We start from the raw sequence: 18,867 nt of genomic DNA on the forward strand, positions 1-18,867 counted from the left end.
CACACGCATGTAATCCTTGTAAATGTAGCGTTCATCGAAATTGGCGTTGTGCGTTGCGCATATTGTACGTCACACTTTTGCCAACACTGTTTTTATGGTATAATATCAGATCGTATAATAATATGTTCTCTGGCATTTCCAAACCAGTTTTATTGTAAATTTGCAGGTGCATCGGTCAGTGTTGCCGTTCGCCACATGGAAGTCGTAATATTAATATTATTACCGTTTTTTATTCGTTACGTTCCCATTAAATCACCGGGTAAATAGTACGAAATATAGACAGTAAACATTGATCGATTTTATTACGAAATCGGTTTCCTTAGAATTTTCTCTTTTTATGGCTTGGCCAGACTTGGACATAAAATTGTATATATTTTTATTATTATTTTCAATTTTAATATTTTTGCTTCGTTAACGCTTATATTAATGTAAATTTTCTGTTCAAACACCATAAATTACAAATATTTAATGCTTGAATAAGTGTCAATTAATATATTCGATTCATACATTTCGAAAATTTAAATTTTATATCAGTATAATAAATTAAATTAGATTTAAGTATATTTCTTGCTATTTAAAATTAATGCATAATTTTTTTACACAAATATAATCGTTAACTTTTAGCATTATGTGTCTCATGCATTTTTTAGTTCAACAATAATGTCCAATTCTCTGTAACATTTAGTTTACACATATATATAAGATATATATACGTATTTATATATATACTTTTTCATACAATGAAGTGTCATTGTCGCAACATTACACCTTACACTTTGAGTTATTATTTTTCATTCACATAACAATTCTTTTAATCATTTATAATATATATAAATATATATATAATTATTATCAACGATACGATTATAAATAATTATCGTAAATGTGTATAATAGTATAGTATAGTGATCTGTACATTAGGAATATTTGTATATATGATAATAACAGAGACGGAAGATGAAAATGCATTTGGACTAGCTGATATAACTAGGTTATACATAAGGTTATAAATTTCAAATTTTTTTTATGTTTAGGCATTATATATAAGTATATAGTTCATAGCTTGGCAATCGTCGATCAAGTATAATATTTTGCTATTTTTATCATATTTAATATTTATTTTACATTAACATGAGTTGCCGCGCAAATGTGCAGGCTTAATATAAAAAATGTATTACATGTGGCATTTATCATTTGGTTACTTGATGCCATTATCTATGATAGGTCCATTATTTCGAACGCTCATACGCTTCACTCATTCATATCTGTCTCTTATTTGTAAAAATTCATCTATGTTTTTTAATTGTAAAATCAAAATGGAACGAGAATAACAAATAATCAGTCGTCGTGGACATTTGGTACTGTTTAAACATAAATATATAATACATATATATTCATGCAGAAATTGAAGGTCACTCCGACGATTTTCGGTTTAGGCTTTATTTAATACGCGTATTGCTCGCATGTAAACTACCTTACGCGTTTGGCTGTTTTTTTCCTAGTCGCTCTAACGTACACTTCGAAAATTTTTTCACCCTCGTTGAGATTAATTGGTGAAACATTATTAAAATATATACTTATCGAGCTGAATAGAACCGTTAACAGAAATTCACTAAAGTTTCGTGAATCGCAGTTTTATTCATTTTCATTAAATTACTTTCGATTTCTTTAACTTGTTTACTTAAAAACAATGTTGTAATTTTAATGACACTTAAGGTTAATTCGTTGTCTTAAATATTTATTGAACTTATAAAACAAACGCTGTTATTTGCTGAATTATTTAATTAAAAGCTATATTTTTTCCATTATTATACCTTTTGTATTCCACGTAAATATCTGTACAGATGATACAAGGGCGAAAAGTGATGTAGAAACGATAGCCGTGCTTATTGAAGATTTTCATTTTTTTGCACGGAGTATTTATCGATCTAATTGATTTTTTTCTTTTGCAACGACATTGTGTTTCAATAAATCTGTAAATAATTTGTGGGAGCCCATCTCGAACTTTAAAAAGAAAAAAGTACTACTTATGTCGTTACAATAATCAATTGCGTGTATTTCTATATGAGAATTAAGATTTTGAAGGACGGAATGACAGAAAGGGATTCAGAAACGGGATGTATTGTTTTTTAAGGGTAAAGTAGACGATTGTACTTGAAGCGTGACATACGGATAAAGATGATTTATACATTTACCCTTTCTTAAAAAATCATCTGAAATAATTTAAATTAATTTGAAATTGCACTACTTTGCTAATAAAATGATTGACAATTTTATGGATTTTTCTACTAAGGATGAAATTATTCATATTTTAACTATGTAAAATTAAAACGTATTTTTATTATAACAGTTTTCAATCAATTTGTTCCAATGAGCAAAAGAAAATTAAAGAATTCTACTATGAAGATTTTATAATTTACATTATAATTCTACGAAGCTGAAAGAAACGTTTTTTAGTAGTAGCTCGAGAAATTTCCTATAAAAAATAAATATATATTCACGTCTATAACCATTCATTCGATGTTTATTATCAAAGCGTCCTACAGTTTCATTGGCCCGATAGGTTTATTCATTCATTTCATTTCTAACAAAAAGGGCTAGTAACTATAGAAAAAGCTGAATCCCGTAAGAACAATAGTATTATATACATTAATATATACACAATGATTAATGAAGGATTCTCATAAAGTTGTACCTCATAATTTATAATTTTACAAATATCCTACTAGTTTGTATCTTGGATTTTTAAAAATCAACAATTTCATTTTTATAAAATATTTTTTAGTTACAGTATAAGAATATTTGCTATGGAACTCCCTTGATAGTAATTAAAAATTTTAAATATTCATTTTATAATTATTAATTAAGCGTTTTTTATTCTTAATTCAATTGAATTTCTACCAAGAAAACACGAACTTCAGAATATCATTTTTCACGTAGACCTCATTTGAATATAGCAAAGAACGAGAAAAAATTTTTGGTCTACATAGAAATTTATTATCGTTGACAAATCTTGTATAAAAACTTTCAGTAGCATAAGATTTGATTTAGTTCAAAATGCAGTTGGGATAGTATAAGTTTGAAGTCCCTGACACGAAACAGATATTAATTGAATTTTGCAATTATGCTTAGGAACAAATTTTCAAATAATTTTTGAACAAGAATTTTTGTTTTTTTTATCAATAAAAGTTTAAAGACACGTTTAAAATGAAAACATGAAGTTTTTATAGGATACAGAATAGTTATATTGGATTTGTACCCAAGTATTCTTTAAGATCGTCAGTAAAATTTAATTTTTTTTAAGGAAAAACATTGAGTGGCCAGCCCTAAGTATTTTATAAATTTTATATTTTTGGTAAATAACTCTTAAAAAGACTTTGAAAGTCATTTAATTTTAATTGTTGATTACAAGATATCTACTCCGTAATATTTATGAAAATCAATTTTTTTAGAGATTGTATTTTAATTTATATGATTTTGTAAGGTTGAGACAATCTCAAGCACTTGAAAGATTCATCAGAACATTGAAAAATTATTTGATAGTTTTAAAATCTTATGATTGAGCGGTGTTGTGTTTGAGAATTATTCCATCCGTTTTTATAAGTTTTATAAACTGACAGTATTTTATTATATATTCTTTATCTGAAACGGTAAAATTTTATAAACGAACCATTATACTCCCTAAATTATGTTCATATTTATTTTGGTCCAATCTACTTCAAGCTACATAAAGTTTGGTCAGTAGATACATGAAATGAATATTGGAGTACCGAAGAAGTGTACAGCGAATGTTAACGATTTTCAATTAAATAATAAAATTCTTCAAAAGTTCATGAACAAAAATTAAAGCAATAATTATATAGTTTGATCAAACTTGTAGTTATGTTATTAAAAGACTAATATTGTAGTCAAATGAATGTTTATATTTTTACACGCATTAATAATTGCTAAATTCAAACGGTACGGTCATTACAAATTTTGCTGTTCTGTGCTCTTCATTAACTTAATTCATTAAACATGTACTGTTGCATCTTTTCCATAACTTTATATGCGAAAAAAAGTTTTTACGTGTGCTTTGCACGCTTTTGGTCCGATTCTGAACATTTCTCTACATTTTTTTAAAGTAAATAAACTGGGCTAGCCACTATGAAAATTTTAGAAATATTCGAAAGCTTTTTCTTGATTGCATTCTTACATTTTTTTTTATAATTCCTTCAGGAAATTGTTCATGACATTAGATTGATACGAAAATTAGAAGTTTTTCAAGTATGATTGTTTATCATTAATAGATTGTAATACGACGATTGATAGTGTTGAAATTATTTCGGCTGATTTGAGTACAATATATTCTATATATTAATAATACTGGGCTTTTTATGTTTTTTCCGTAATTGTAGTTCGTTCTAAATGTTTCAGAAGATCATTTTGTAAGGATTATATAATTTTTTTTATGTTTCATTTTTTTCAGAATAACTCGATTTTATGTAGTTATTTTGCTCAAAGATAAAAAGAATAATATTTACATTAGGCCAATAAAACGACTTTAAGATCTTAATTTAAATCCAATTCCTTAAATTCTTAAAACAAGTGAAAAATGCAGCAATTTCTGACAAGGTTACACAATTTTATGTTTAAATAAACAAGTATCACACGTTAGATTTACTACATTTTTCAATAGAATTCGATTTTTAATATTAATATTTTAGTTGTCGAGTTGCTGTTATAGTATTTTTTATTATTAAAATTCAATCTTTCTGACACAAATCTTATGTTTCGCGTGTTCTTTTCAAAAGCTGTGGTGACATGGTCAAGCTTAGCATACTTGCTATTTGAAAAAAATCTTATTAATCTTCGACCAGGATGAATTGAGTTTTTTTTAGCCTTTTATTAATTATAATTAGTTGGACTTGTATTTTTTCGCGATAAAAACTTCAACCGTTCAATACTGTTTTGATTATTTCATGATGTAACATTTATTAACAAATTCATTTTTTTGTATTTTTGTAAGTGCTAAATTTTTTCATTGTGTACTTTCGAAACATCTTTTGTTTATACAGGTTACAATCGTGGTTTAATATATTTTAGAACATTCACCGACATAAACTTTTGTAAAAGCTGGCGATTATAAATTACTATTTATCACTTTAACGCTTTGCTGTCGAGGGATTCTCGTTAATTTTTTATTCATTTATTATAATTATTACCACACGTTAAAAAGTATTTTCATTTTTAAATCTACAATTATGGATAACATTTATTTAGAATAAAAACATTTCTTCAATTAAACTTGAAGAAATTTGAAAGTGTGAATTTGAACAAGTTACAATGAGTTTGAGGATAAAAGCATAAAGATGCTGTATGACCAAATTAACTTAAAATCGGAGATAATAACTAATAAGATATTTTACTTTCTTATGAGAATGCGATTGCAGTTATACAATATTTTTGGATAAAAAAATTTATAGCTGCATATTGCAGCTGTTTTAAAATAAAAGTACAGTATTTTCCAGTGATTGATAAGAAAATTCGTTATTGTTATTGTTTTTCATTCTTGTACTTCACTTACAATGATAAAAGTATTGAATAAATTTTTCAATGAGAAGTTTGAAAAAATTTATTTTTAACGTGTTATAGCATAAATAATATCTACGCTGGTCGTAATTATTGCTTTTTTTTAATTCAATGCTATTTTATGTGAACTGAATTTGAATGGAAACGTATCGAGTAAATATTTTTCATTACCATTGGACCAAATTACAGAATAAAAGTATTATTTTTCAACTTCAGTAAAATTATTATTTTTCCAACAACGTTTGCATTTTACATTATATGAATAATGCTTATCTGTAATGAGATTTTTATAAGAACAGCAGTATGAGATTCATTTGACAACATACAAGATCATTTTGAAGATGAATTGTTAACAGTTTCACTCAACAATTTATAGTGAACACATAAAGGTTATTATCAATAATTTGTACATAAATTTATGTATTGTTAACAAAAACGTCAATAATTTATTAAGATTTATAACCTAAAATTTCAAGGGTCATAACATTTTTATGAATAAAAAGATAAATGAAGATTTGCTCCACCCTTGTTTAATTTGAAAAATTTTATTTTTCAAATTCCAATTCAAATTAAAAATGACTGCCAAATTATTTTCTTTACATTTATTTAATTTTGTTAAAAGCTAATCCATTAAAATGAACACTTAAATATGGTCGTCAATAATATATGATAAGTATATTATTGTCCAAAAAAATATTAGTTTCATAGACTTTTTAAATTGACTAAAGAATTGATACGAATTAAGTACTGACTGCTTCAAGCATTATTTTATTACTAATTGGTTAAGCTAAAGTATAAAAAGTGTTGCTATTTTTAAAATTAGCAGTAACATTTTTGAAGAGAAAAAAAAGTGAACCGAATATTCGCAAAGTGAAAGTATACCTCAGAGTACACATATGATGATTTGTTACTTATAATGTAAAATATATTTAACCCTGTAATGCATGTACTTTGTAAAAAATTATACAATTCATCTTATTGAATCTCTGATGGGAAGGAACAGTGACACAGTTTTTCGCGCTGCTGTATAATATTTCTTATATATAATATTCATCGGATAGAAACCTGTACCATTATTATAACAAACATCTTTTTTAACTGAAAAATCGTATTCCATGTATAAATAATAATTTTTAATGTGTATAAGTATGTATATGTATAACAGTTATAATCTCAGTATAATAACGTCCTGATTCGCAAGTCATGTACTTTACGCTGACTAGATTTAATCATTACGTTTAGACTATACATATTTTTATTATTACTATATTTAAAGTTGATGCTTTAATTTTTTTGTTCTTTACTCCCATTCGTACCATTTCTTACGGTCTACATGGTATTTCTTTTCTATATTTAAGGCATATATCGTATTTTTCCGTAAAATTCTATTCTCATGACATGCTTCGTTTACATTGTCGTTTACTTAAGTACATGCAGTATTGATTCATTTTTATTATTCACTTTTACATTAATATTGGTATTCTTTATAATTATTCTATCATTCACACCAGCAGCATTCCGAAACTCCAATCGCACTTATTACTATTTTTCATAAAAATCTAGCTACAATATGGCAGATCTGCAACAAAAAATATCACATACTTAATAATTAATAATTAATGATTATGAATGAAAAAGCATTGGAAAAATTTATATAAAAAAAATAAAAAAGTATTGCTCACCATAAGAATCTGCCTTTGAGCGCTCCTCTCGTATTGAAATGTCTTTTTTTATACATTAATTACTTAAAATCGTAGGCCTAAATGTAGTATGTATTCGTGTCGGTTGCGGCGGTGATTAAAAATTTTTTTTTGTATTTATATTAGTAAAAGAGGAGCCTAAAAGTGTACTTAGAAGCCCTCAATTACACCGTAAGCCTCAAGAGTCGACATGATCAAGTAAAAGATCCAAAGTCCGAAGAGTACCATGGACGTGAAGATTTTGATCCCCACCGGTCCACCGAGTTCACCACCGATTGCTTTGGACCGCCGGAGCATTAGAATCACTATGACGACGCAAGCCTCGCTGCAGAACAGCGTCACAGAGAATGCCAAGCTGCGTAATAATGGAAAAATATTCATTAGTTCAAGTTACAATCAAGTTTTTAAATTTAATATAATATATTCTTCAACAATTTTTTAGACGAAAAATAGAAATAGATAGTATCTTATGCATAGATTTTTTTTGCAGAAAAGAAAAAATAATGTGACCTGAAAAAATCCTCATATATATTTAACGGTTCTATAGTTTATGCATGTGGTATGAAAGTTTTGAAATATTTAGCTCTTATTGTATTTTTGTATATGAATTCATATTATAAGATCTTTCAATGCGAAAAAATTAAGCACGTCGAATAATTAGGGTAACGTGATGGTTTTGTTTCGTGTAATAGGCACAAGTGCGAATGAAATAATTATTAGCTTTTGGGTTTTCAATGTATATGGCCGATTCTCTGTGAAATCGAATGGCCAAACAATTTTTTTTTCTGCAAATATGAAAAACTTGCTGTTTCCGATGTCAGAAATGTCCCCAAATTTTATTATAATTTTTGGGACCATCTATCACTCTTTTTCAAAAGCCCGAAGTTGGCCATTTTAAGGTTTTTTTGAAATTCATGAAAAATCACAAATATTCAAATAATTCCTGGATCAGGGTAGAATGATTCAAAAGTAAAAGTGCCCAGCAAATTTTTTGTTGGGAATTGTCCAAATTTTCAGAAAAAAAATATGCCAAAGTGATTGGAACAATCTAGGTAAAAAATAAAGCAAAAAAACTTGCAAAGGAACATAAATCATGAAATCTAATCGAGTTCGAACCGGACTTTCATTTCCTGAACTATGTAAAAAGCTTCCCAAAGCTGTCAACTAATGCCTGATAAAGTTTTGTAATGGGTCTTAAAGTTTAACGCAATGTAGACAACAATGTGTGGCGAAAAACATGCAAAAAAGGACTGAAAATGGCTGTTTTTGGTGATTTTAGGCATTTTGGGCCTATTTTCGACCTTTTTTGCATGTTTTTCGCCACACATTGTTGTCTACATTGCGTTAAACTTTAAGACCCATTACAAAACTTTATCAGGCATTAGTTGACATCTTTGGGAAGCTTTTTACATAGTTTAGGAAATGAACTCGAGTAGATTTCTTGTTTTATATTTTTTTTGTATGTTTTCCCACTATGATCTCTTTAGGTGGCTCCAATCACTTTGGCATATTTTTTTTCTGAAAATTTGGACAATTTCTAACAAAAAAGTTGCTGGGCACTTTTACTTTTGAATCATTCTACCCTGATCTAGGAATTATTTGAATATTTGTGATTTTTCATGAATTTCAAAAGAACCCTAAAATGGCCAACTTCGGGCCTCTGAAAAAGAGTGATAGATAGTCCCAAAAATTCTAATAAAATTTGGGGACATTTCTGACATCGGGAACAGCAAGTTTTTCATATTTGCAGAAAAAAAAATTTTTTGGCCATTCGATTTCACAGAGAATCGGCCATATTTATCAGTATAGTGTGTATTTCAATGAATAGCATTTAAAGTACAATCAAATTATCTTCTTTGCGAGCTTTAGCTTTGTAAAAAGTTTCAAAAATTGCTTACACAGCAAAACTGATAGCGCAGGTAAAGTTTACTTTTATGTTAGGATTCGTAATTTTTTTCTCAAGCTAGCCGATAAAGAGATCGCGAAGCAAGAAGAAAAAAAACTCACGTTATCGAGTATTCACGATATGAGCGTATAGTTTATTAATGCAACAACGTTTTTTCAATTTTCATGATACGGCCATATAATGCCGAGATCGAACTTTTCTTTCTAGCTGGCATGTGTACACGTTTATATACTTATTACGAGCAAGCGCCTGTGTTTGGAATAACAAGACAAGACTAAGAAAAATAATTTTCTGCACTATTTTGCGCGTGTTTCTCGTAAACGAGGAAATGATATCGCACCGGCAGTAGTAATGCGCGGTGTCGACTTGTTTTTTTATTTTTAAATTATTTTTACGCGCTTCTCTTGCCCACGCTTTGCTCATTCAATGCGCGCGTTAGGTATAACTGAAAAGTTTTCGAATTGAATTAAAAAGTTTGCTCAAATGGTCATGGCTGTTACTTATGCACGGAGAGAAAGTTGAACGAATTAGCATTAAAAGCATGCTCGTAACCCTGCGCCGCGCACTCGAGCTAACTCTTGCTGGCCCGCGTGGATACATATTATATGTAAAAGCTCGGTTAGGATTCTTGTATACACGCAAGTTTATGTCTATATAATTCGGACGAAAACTACTGAATTTAATTTCAGATATTACATGCGCTGATACAATGGTGAGATCTTTGTTGTACAATTTGCTAATTGACCATTCCATTATTGTTGTCCAGTTTTTTTGGAAACCGAGTAAGTTATTTTCAAATTGTTTAAATTTTTTGCAGAGTTGCTCGATACTCATGAAATACACTTGGATAAAAACAAAAATAAAATTCGTCTCTTTATTGTATTAAATTCCACGAGCATATCAAAATTACTAAAATTTCCATTTTCTTAACTTCAAATTAGTTTAACGGTAAGATTGTTTTAGCTTGTGCAGATCCAACTTGGAATTCATGACTTGTTACTTATCAGGCAATCTTTCAGAAGTAATTTGAAAATTGATTGATTATACTGTAAAAGTATCCGTAAACTCCTGATCGAAAATAGTTTCTCTCGTCACCCCATATAATAGTACCTACATAAGCCCTTTCTACGCGTTGTTTCAAGTTAGCCAAACTCATTGTTTTTTGAACTTGATCGATATCTAAATGTGCACATCAATTGTAAGATTCCTTAATAGTTTCTTTGCTGTTAAAATCCTTTCACGTGCTTTACTATAAGTAGAAATCGATAAAATGCATAAAAAGCAGCAGTAAACGAGTGACATATATTTTTTAAGGAGCTGTTACACTGAGTATGCATGTACTTTTTTTAAAGCTGTATGCCTGCAGAAAGCAGTTATGTGACTATAAAATTATATTTAATTCACTCATTTTTAAATTTTAATGTTTTATTATATTATATAAAAATCAAGTTATGCAAATTTTTTTATAGAACAGGAAATTTCAATTAACTATTGTTGCATTTTAAATAAAATCGTTTTTTTTTTACAGAATTTTCAAAAAAAAAACTTTAAATGTCTGTGCTCTTATAAAAATTTCCTATAGGATCTCGCGAAATTCCTATAGGAATCCTATAGGATTCCTATAGGAATTTGGCGGGATCGTAGAGGATATTTTTATAAGGGTGAGTTAAATTTAAGTTTAAGGGGACCGACCTGTGTTAAAAGCTTAAATTCAGCTTCAGCTAAAAATAGCTATATGAATCGAAATAGTGGAATTGCTTCCTCGTAGAGGGAGCTCTGTGATAGGCTTGAAAACGAGATTTTGAACCAGACCTCGTAGGACAATTTGGTTTATATATTTGGAAACTACATTGAATTACCAACAAATGTCTGTACGAGTTGTTGTTTTCTCGGCCTTTTGGCTAATATAGAAATGTAGTGTGTGTGTAACATAACATAGTGTGTATGTAGGTCCTGATGGTCGTGATCTAACGTACTTAGGATACTAGACAGTGAATCAAAATTTAAAATTACGAATTTTTAAGTTAATATCCGATGCCTTTTGTTAATATTATTTTTTATGAGGAAGCTCTTTGCCAATAAATTGGCAGCGGTTTTTTTTTTTGTGATAGTAAAATATGTTCATTCTACACCAGATTGACCAAAAACAACTTCTACCCAAGCTCTGAAATACCAATTACATCACTTTTTTCATAAGACGAAATATTGTGTTATAAATCACTTGCCGCATGATCTTGAAAAGAGTTTTTCATCAATATTGATCTATGGGGTCTCAAAATCTTCAGAAAAGTACTCTTATCCACCTAAGCGGAGCAGAATTTTGAAAAATTGCGTACAACTTTATATACACGTCAAAATGTGCCAATTTTTGAGAAAATTAGTATTTTATCAACACTAGAAGCCATATTAAAGCTCTTGGAAGAAAAACAAACTTTTTTTTTTCAAATTCTGCTCCGCTTAAGTGGATGAGGGTACTTTTCTGAAGATTTTGAGACCCCATAGATCAATATTGATGAAAAGCTCACGTCAGAATCGCGTGGCAAGTGAATCCTATTATAATATTTAGTATTATGAAAAAATAAGCGTAATTGGCATTTCAGAGCTTGGATAGAAGTTTTTTTTTGGTTAATCAGGCGTCTAATAAACATATTTTACGATCACAAAAAAAAATTTCCACTATTTCGATTTATATATCTATTTTTTGAATTTAAGCTTTTAACACAGGTCGTTCCCCTTAATATGAAAATGCACTACATCTTTCATTTTTTTTAAATTACCGTGAACATTGTTTAAACTCAAAATTTTGTTTCGTCAAAAGATGAAGTATACAATAAATGTTACAAATAATTATATCTACATAGAGTATGGAGGTAGAGAATGAAAAGGTGAAGCAGCAAAAAGGGCAACTTTTAAGCTTGATAACGATAACGAATCCAGTAATTATTTTGTCTTTTCCCCAAAGCAGTATATATACTTCATAGGGAGTTGTTGTGTTTCTCGAAAGATTTCCAAGTATTTTCGAAAGTTCAATCAGCTAACTTTATGCCTAATGAGCAGTTGAAACTTCTTTCGAGTGACTTGATTATTCGTATACTGTATACAAGAGCTTTGCGTGTTAAAAATTGCGACAATAAGTGCGCGGAAAAACAATAATTTAAATTTCGATACAACTTACTTTCCAGGATCGACGTTGAAGACCGAGCCCTTGTAGCTGTGGTAGATGGCGGCGATGCTCCACGCGATGCCGATACCCAGGAAGACGTTAACGGCATTGCTTCCGGTCACGTTGCCCACACTGGCGTCGGCGTACTTATCCTGGCAGGCGGCCACCTTGCTCGCGAACGTGTCTGCAATAAATCGTACCCGACAATCAGTCTTGCGGTTTAGATATAAAAGCTTGACGCGGCACTTATCCTAGATATGTACTTTTTGACTAGAGAGCTGTTTGAATTTTACGATCTTTTTCCTGTTCATATTCGTGGGCGCATCAAAACAGCCAAATGAATATCGATCATTTAAAGTATCTTTTATATTTGTATATTCAAATTTTTACAAATTAGTTTAGATTGAACTGAATTTATAAAAAGTGATGAAATTAGTGTCATTCAATTAGTCCAGGAAAAAATTCTTGCCACCGCGAGAAATATCGTTCCTATGGAATTTTTCATCATTTGCTGATGTATAATTGACGCCGATCACGAATTTTAATAGTGCCGGGTGTTGAAGTGATCGGGTTTATTGTTTCTTTTTGAAAAAAATTGTTGAAACAAAACTCCAATCCCTTTAGTGTTCAGCAACATGCAAATTTATGTTCAGAATCGAATTTTTTAGAATACTTAAAAAATTCCGACGGAATAATTTTACATACAGTGACTAAAACAATAATTTCTTTAAATTAAAAATTCCCTCACATACTGGTAAACATCGGGTATGGAATGTGCCATATTATACATGTTATATTATACAATAGGTTCAAGTATTCGATCAATGCAGGCCGACGAATGTAATATTATATGGGACGATATAATACGATCCATTTGGTGTCTAGGTCACATGTCTCGGCTTCGAGCAAGATTAATTGATGTTTTTGGTACATTGGAAGCATAATTAATGAAGATTATAAGATCGAAAATACATTTGGGTCGAATTAAATCTGGGATATTTATTGCAAAATTTTGTACATTGAACTATTATTGAAGATCATTATTATAGTAATTATTTAATTTTTAAATTTTTGATTGAATTTGTAATTATTGATCCTTTATTCTTTGTCTTATCATACACAAATAAGTCAATTTATGAAACATATTTTTTATCTTGACACTTCGCTAAATTTTTTGAAACAAAAGATCCGCGAATTTGCTTAAACAATAAGTGAAGTTGGCATGATAAGCAACGATGCTTTTATACCGTGTTTCAAGAATTTTAATGTACATTTACAAAACTTTATTTCATATTTGTTTTCTCCACTTAACAGTTCTGGAGAGTATTGTTACTCGCGATGAGATTGTTAAAAACGAAAAGGGCTTTGAAATCTCTCCGTTTGGATTATCAATAGATGTATAAAAATAAAAAAAAATAAAAAACTAGCACAAGACGTTATTTTTTTACGCGGCATGTCCCGCAGGACTAGCAGAGGTGTAAGCGAGCGTTGAACCATGAGTACATGTCGAACGACAGTAAAGAGCGCAAGGCATTGAAAAATAATAAATAAATACACTGTTCACCGCAAATTGATTTAGGAGAGGCTTTTCGTAAGTTAGTCCGCCGAAATAAAAGTTGTAACTTCTTTTTTCTGGATTTGTTAGCTTGAGGCATTTGGATTCAGAAATAAGGATGACCGTAAGCAGTAAATATTTTTTGAAAATATTGTCTTATTAATTTTCTATTTTCTCAAATCATTAAACAGAATAATTACATTTGTAAACTTTTTAAATATCTTTTCATTATGAACATTTTTTGGTATGAAATTCTGGATAAAATGTAATCTTTTGGAACTTGGAGGGTGAAAATTAAAATTTTCTAGGAAAAAATTAAAATTTCACGCATGCATCCAATGTGCCTTAGGTGACCTTTTTGGTGTTTTTAGAGTTTCCGGGTAATCTTTTAAGAAAATCGAAAAATGAGAGAAAAGTTAGTTGAGTCATCGATTTGGTTTTTTAAAAAATTAAATATAAAGTTTTCTAAGATTTGTAACGATTGATTGACTACTTCAGTCGAGAGTGCAGCTTTTCTTCCTGTGGTAGTTTATGCAATCATGTATCGCTTCTCCATCTACGCGTATTATATATACGCAGGAACGAAGCAGCTTATCCTCTGGGATTACCATATAGTGTGAGCCATAAAAAATAACTGTCGTTTTATTTTGGCTACCGTGGTTATAAACTGGATAAGCTGACAGAGTGTCAGAGAGCCGATAAAAAAAAATAAATGAAATAAGGAGCCAGCGAGGAAAAACCCCGCAAGAATTAGCTAAATACAGAGTTTCGCGTACATACAGGCCAGGATTTTATCTATTTATTTATGTTTTTTTTTACATAGAACTCGTTTATTTATTTAAGGTTGTATTTTACGCGAAAGCTGTGTTCGAAGTTTAAACGGAACTAAGGTATCGCGTTCGCAGGATAAGGGATTTAGAGATACACGCGCACGGTAGGCGAAATCTTGCGCTCTAACTTGGGAGATGTGTTTGTTATAGCGGAGATTGAAAGAGGATTTGGATTTTAATTATGCGGTTTATCCATCTTCTATATACGTACAGTTATCAAGATTTCTACACTAAAATAGCAAAAAGTACGCATTTTTATTGAGCATTTAAACTTTTCAATGTTATTCGCTTGAGTTTAATGAAGATGGAGAGAAAAATATATGATCAAGTAAAAAACTTTTCATGATCTATTCAATGACAAGTTTGTTGCTTTTATAGCAAATAAATATAATACTTGCAATGAAGAATTGAGTGAAGGCTGCAATGTGTTTAATAATATTCTCAATACATTTCTTTGTTTTCAGTTCAAATTTGATAGGATTCGGAATCAACAGAAATTGTACTGTCACTTTTATTTTAAGATTTTCATGTTCTCGCGCTTTTATGGTTTAAGTAAAAAGGTATTTTGTGCCTTTGTGCTCTGGATTGGTGCAAAATTAAATCATATATTTTGAAAGTCGTATTATAACGTACAAACATTATCGTTATATTTGATCGTTTCCCGTTTCAAGTTTTGTTGTATCAACTCGGCTGAATTATGCAAAATAAAAGATCATGCAAATTTAATGAAAACATCTTAATGAAGCTTTCATAACTATAAAAAATTCGCTTATTTCATGAGTGAACGTGTTTGGTTTTTGTCATCAGGAGGTTTTTTTCTAACGATACTGCACCAAACCACTACTTGTTACGATTATCCGGTTGAATTTCAAATCATGTAGTGAAAAAACATTTTCACTGAAGTGGAGAAAAATAGAGTAACTTTTACAATGATTGGAACTTGAAAAATGAAATTACACTGATAAAAATTTCATGGTTAATGAAATATCAAATATACAAGCTTGCTTACACGATAGAAGCAGTAGCGTAAATTGTTTTCTTTCATGGACTCACGCAAAAGGATTTTCAAATTATTTACAATCGTGTTTATTTTCCGTGACATCTTCGTAAATTTCTAAGGGGCTAACGCTCGGAGCCTTTCGTCTTGGCCAATCTATCAAATTAAGCCGAATCTATAGATATAACTTTTCAGTTATACGAACCCGGTTACAATCTCATTTACAGTTGAGACAAATATTTGATTTTACAAATATATGTCAGGTATTCGCTAATGGTTGCGCATCAAAGATTTCGGAAACCTCGATGTGAAAATTTCATTGAAAGCGTGTCGGGGACCAGAAGGATTATTTTTACCCTTAAAATTATGAACAGAGGTGACCTCTAATTTATAAGTTCCAATTTAAAAAGTATCCATGGAAATATCGTTAAATCGAAATTTCTGTCTTGTTTTGAGTTCAAAGAGATACACAGGAGCCAGTTCATGTATATATAATCTGTCGAAACGATAAAGCACGTAGAATCTTAACAGCTAAACTCTATTCTCACTCTCAGAAGTTGAAAGGGGCTATCTGCATCTCCGAAGGGTACCCAAGCAGGCACCCTTCGATAAACCTCGCGCTGTAGCTTTAACAATTTCTCAGGTCAAATCTCTCGTTCACCAGTATGTGTACGTGTGCACGCGCGTATATATGCTAACGAACTAGCCCCAGGGTGATGATGTAGATGACGCCTTGCGTGAGAGAATCGATTACTGCACGCATGCCCTTTTATCGCAATTTTAATGTGTATTTTGTATACTTATATAATTGAAATTACTTATTATATTTACTTTCCTTCGTGCAGATTTACAGATAATGGTACTTGCATACTAGCGATGAAGGTTGACTTTAATTATGATTGTTATTCATTCATTTTTTTACCATTTATAAACACAAAAGACCAATCAGTATTCATACATTCTTTTACAACAAGGATTTCACATACGTTAAAAAAATCAGTATCGGTTATTTTAATTAAAATAAAACAACAATTATAAAACGATAGAAGTGTACAAAACCATGACTAACCTACAAATAGAAAAAAATTCATCAGTGCAAAAGCGATTATGAATATTTATACGCGAGCCGAAAAGTCAGACGGAGTGAACTCAAGTCGCGTATAAGCGACGATCACACTGTGCATCTTTGTGAAATGATCTCCAACAAGCCGGCGAACTCCTGCAGCAGAAACACTCAAGGGACATTGCAGCAGAGATAGTAGATGTAAATGCGTTCCTGCAGCAAAGCACCGATATACCGTCGCCTGTAGCTCGAGTCTTCTACTACTACTCGGGCGAAGAAGGCGAAAATTAAATCGCATCGAATTGACCTGGTTTTGCCTTATAGGATTGAATTTATGCCAAGGAGTATACAGACTCTGTTCACATTCACAGATAAGTTTGTTTATTTGTGCGTGCTTTTTTGCTGATATAAATTTATACAACTTTATACCGATGATTTCTAATCAATACAACGCTCAAGTCTTGAGTGGAAAACTCGTCTTGGTTCGATGACAATTTTTTATTATATCGATCCATTTTCGTAGCAATGTTCTTTTATTCGTATTAGTCAACTATGGCTTTACTGTTTTTCATGGTGATTTTCAATATACTTTTGAAGGCAATGAAATGCTTTGGATTGATCTATTATTACCATAAAATATTATTACGCTGTCTGTGTATTTTTTGTTGAATCGTATACAAGTGCCGAATCTTTTGCGAATAACTTTGCACGTAATCTTGCAAAGATGTAACTAGCTATCTTTATTTCATGATCGATAAAATATCCCATAGTTATTCTCATGATTATACAAAATACAAAATAATTTCTAAGGTCAATCTCCAATATACTATAATTTGAACTATCACTTATGGAGTAACTTTAATATTATTTTTTTCTTTCATTCCACAATTAGAAAATAATGATAATCGGGAACGAAAAGGCAACGTGAATTTAATCAAGTAACTTAATTCTTCAAATAAATCCAAAGAGTGTATGAAAATGGAATTCACTTGTGAAGCAATATAAGTTGTATAATTTTTAGTGAAATTATTTTATTCAAGTAGTAAGAATAAAAAAACGAGACAATATGTACGCTTCTTTTGTTGATTGTTGATGACAATTTTTTTAATCTAAAAATCTGGATATATTTTCAAAGCTTTATGCGAATACGAAGCGTTTCATAGTTTGCTCTCAACGGCGCACAAAGATGGTTTTTTTGAAAGTATCTATACGCATTTAAATATTGGTATTTTTAGTAATAAGAGCGCGGATGAAACAAAAAACCCAATTTCACCGATAAATCCTCTGAAAGGGCTACGAAGGCTTCAAAAAGCATAGATTGTTTCGATGATTAAATTTTCCAGTCGCAATATTGTCGCCTGTACATTGCGGTAAAAGTCGAGCAGTTACGTGAAGTTGACAACTGTCTTTGCATCAAATATTATTATTAGAATTATATAAATATTGGACTGTCGGTTATTTCCTGAATTGCTCGTAAGCTCCGCGTACTATATTTTTTTGTTCGCGTACATTATAAAAAAAGGGCTGAAATTTTGAGAATTTTTATTTTTCAATGTATCCTTCAATTTTCTACAGTTAGTTTAAACTTACTTTTTTTTTTACATGACTTGGCTTTGCCCGTACATCTATACTATAGATGTTTATGAAGACATACAACAGTCATTATAAATTTAGGTAATAACACTGTTTTGAGGGACCTCAAAATAGGTATATTACTTAAAGTCCAATAAAAAAGACAATCTTGCATTCGTGGATTTTGCGTATAGATATTCTCATTTTTTCAAAAACTAATCATTTAATATACGTATTAGTTCCATTAACCCCATTATATAATCTCAGCACGAATGCGATTGAATAAGTAAATATGAATTGTTTATCGAGAGAGTCGCTCATATACTACGCTCACTTACAGGCGCAAAGTTCACACAAATGATTTGGCTGACAGCACGTCGTTCATTTAGCAAATTCAATGGTCTAACGACTCATTGTTCTCCTCGGACAATTCTTGGAATATATATCATCAATTATCAATGCTCCTTCCTGCTTTTTCATGTAGCTTATCTTACGCGTGCTCTGTAATTT

The 18,867-nt window shown here is 30.3% G+C and overlaps 1 protein-coding gene across 3 annotated transcripts in view; it reads right to left on the bottom strand.

Moving 5' to 3' along the window:
- Positions 1 to 6,151: 6,151 nt before the first annotated feature.
- The window catches only part of LOC106651945 (sodium/calcium exchanger 3), a 96,394-nt gene continuing 83,678 nt past the window's right edge, over positions 6,152 to 18,867 (bottom strand). For all 3 annotated transcript variants that reach the window (XM_023460074.1, XM_014370654.2, XM_023460073.1), the window contains exons 7-9: positions 12,353 to 12,524; positions 7,254 to 7,626; positions 6,152 to 7,150 (exon numbers count right to left, since the gene is read on the bottom strand). In XM_023460074.1, the coding sequence (XP_023315842.1) occupies positions 7,422 to 7,626; positions 12,353 to 12,524 (377 nt within the window). In that variant the 3' untranslated portion in view covers positions 6,152 to 7,150; positions 7,254 to 7,421. The remainder of the gene's footprint in view (positions 7,151 to 7,253; positions 7,627 to 12,352; positions 12,525 to 18,867) is intronic.

The sequence above is a fragment of the Trichogramma pretiosum genome, unplaced genomic scaffold (genome assembly GCF_000599845.2).
Source record: "Trichogramma pretiosum strain Unisexual culture from Peru unplaced genomic scaffold, Tpre_2.0 scaffold42, whole genome shotgun sequence".
Taxonomy (NCBI): Eukaryota; Metazoa; Arthropoda; class Insecta; order Hymenoptera; family Trichogrammatidae; genus Trichogramma; species Trichogramma pretiosum.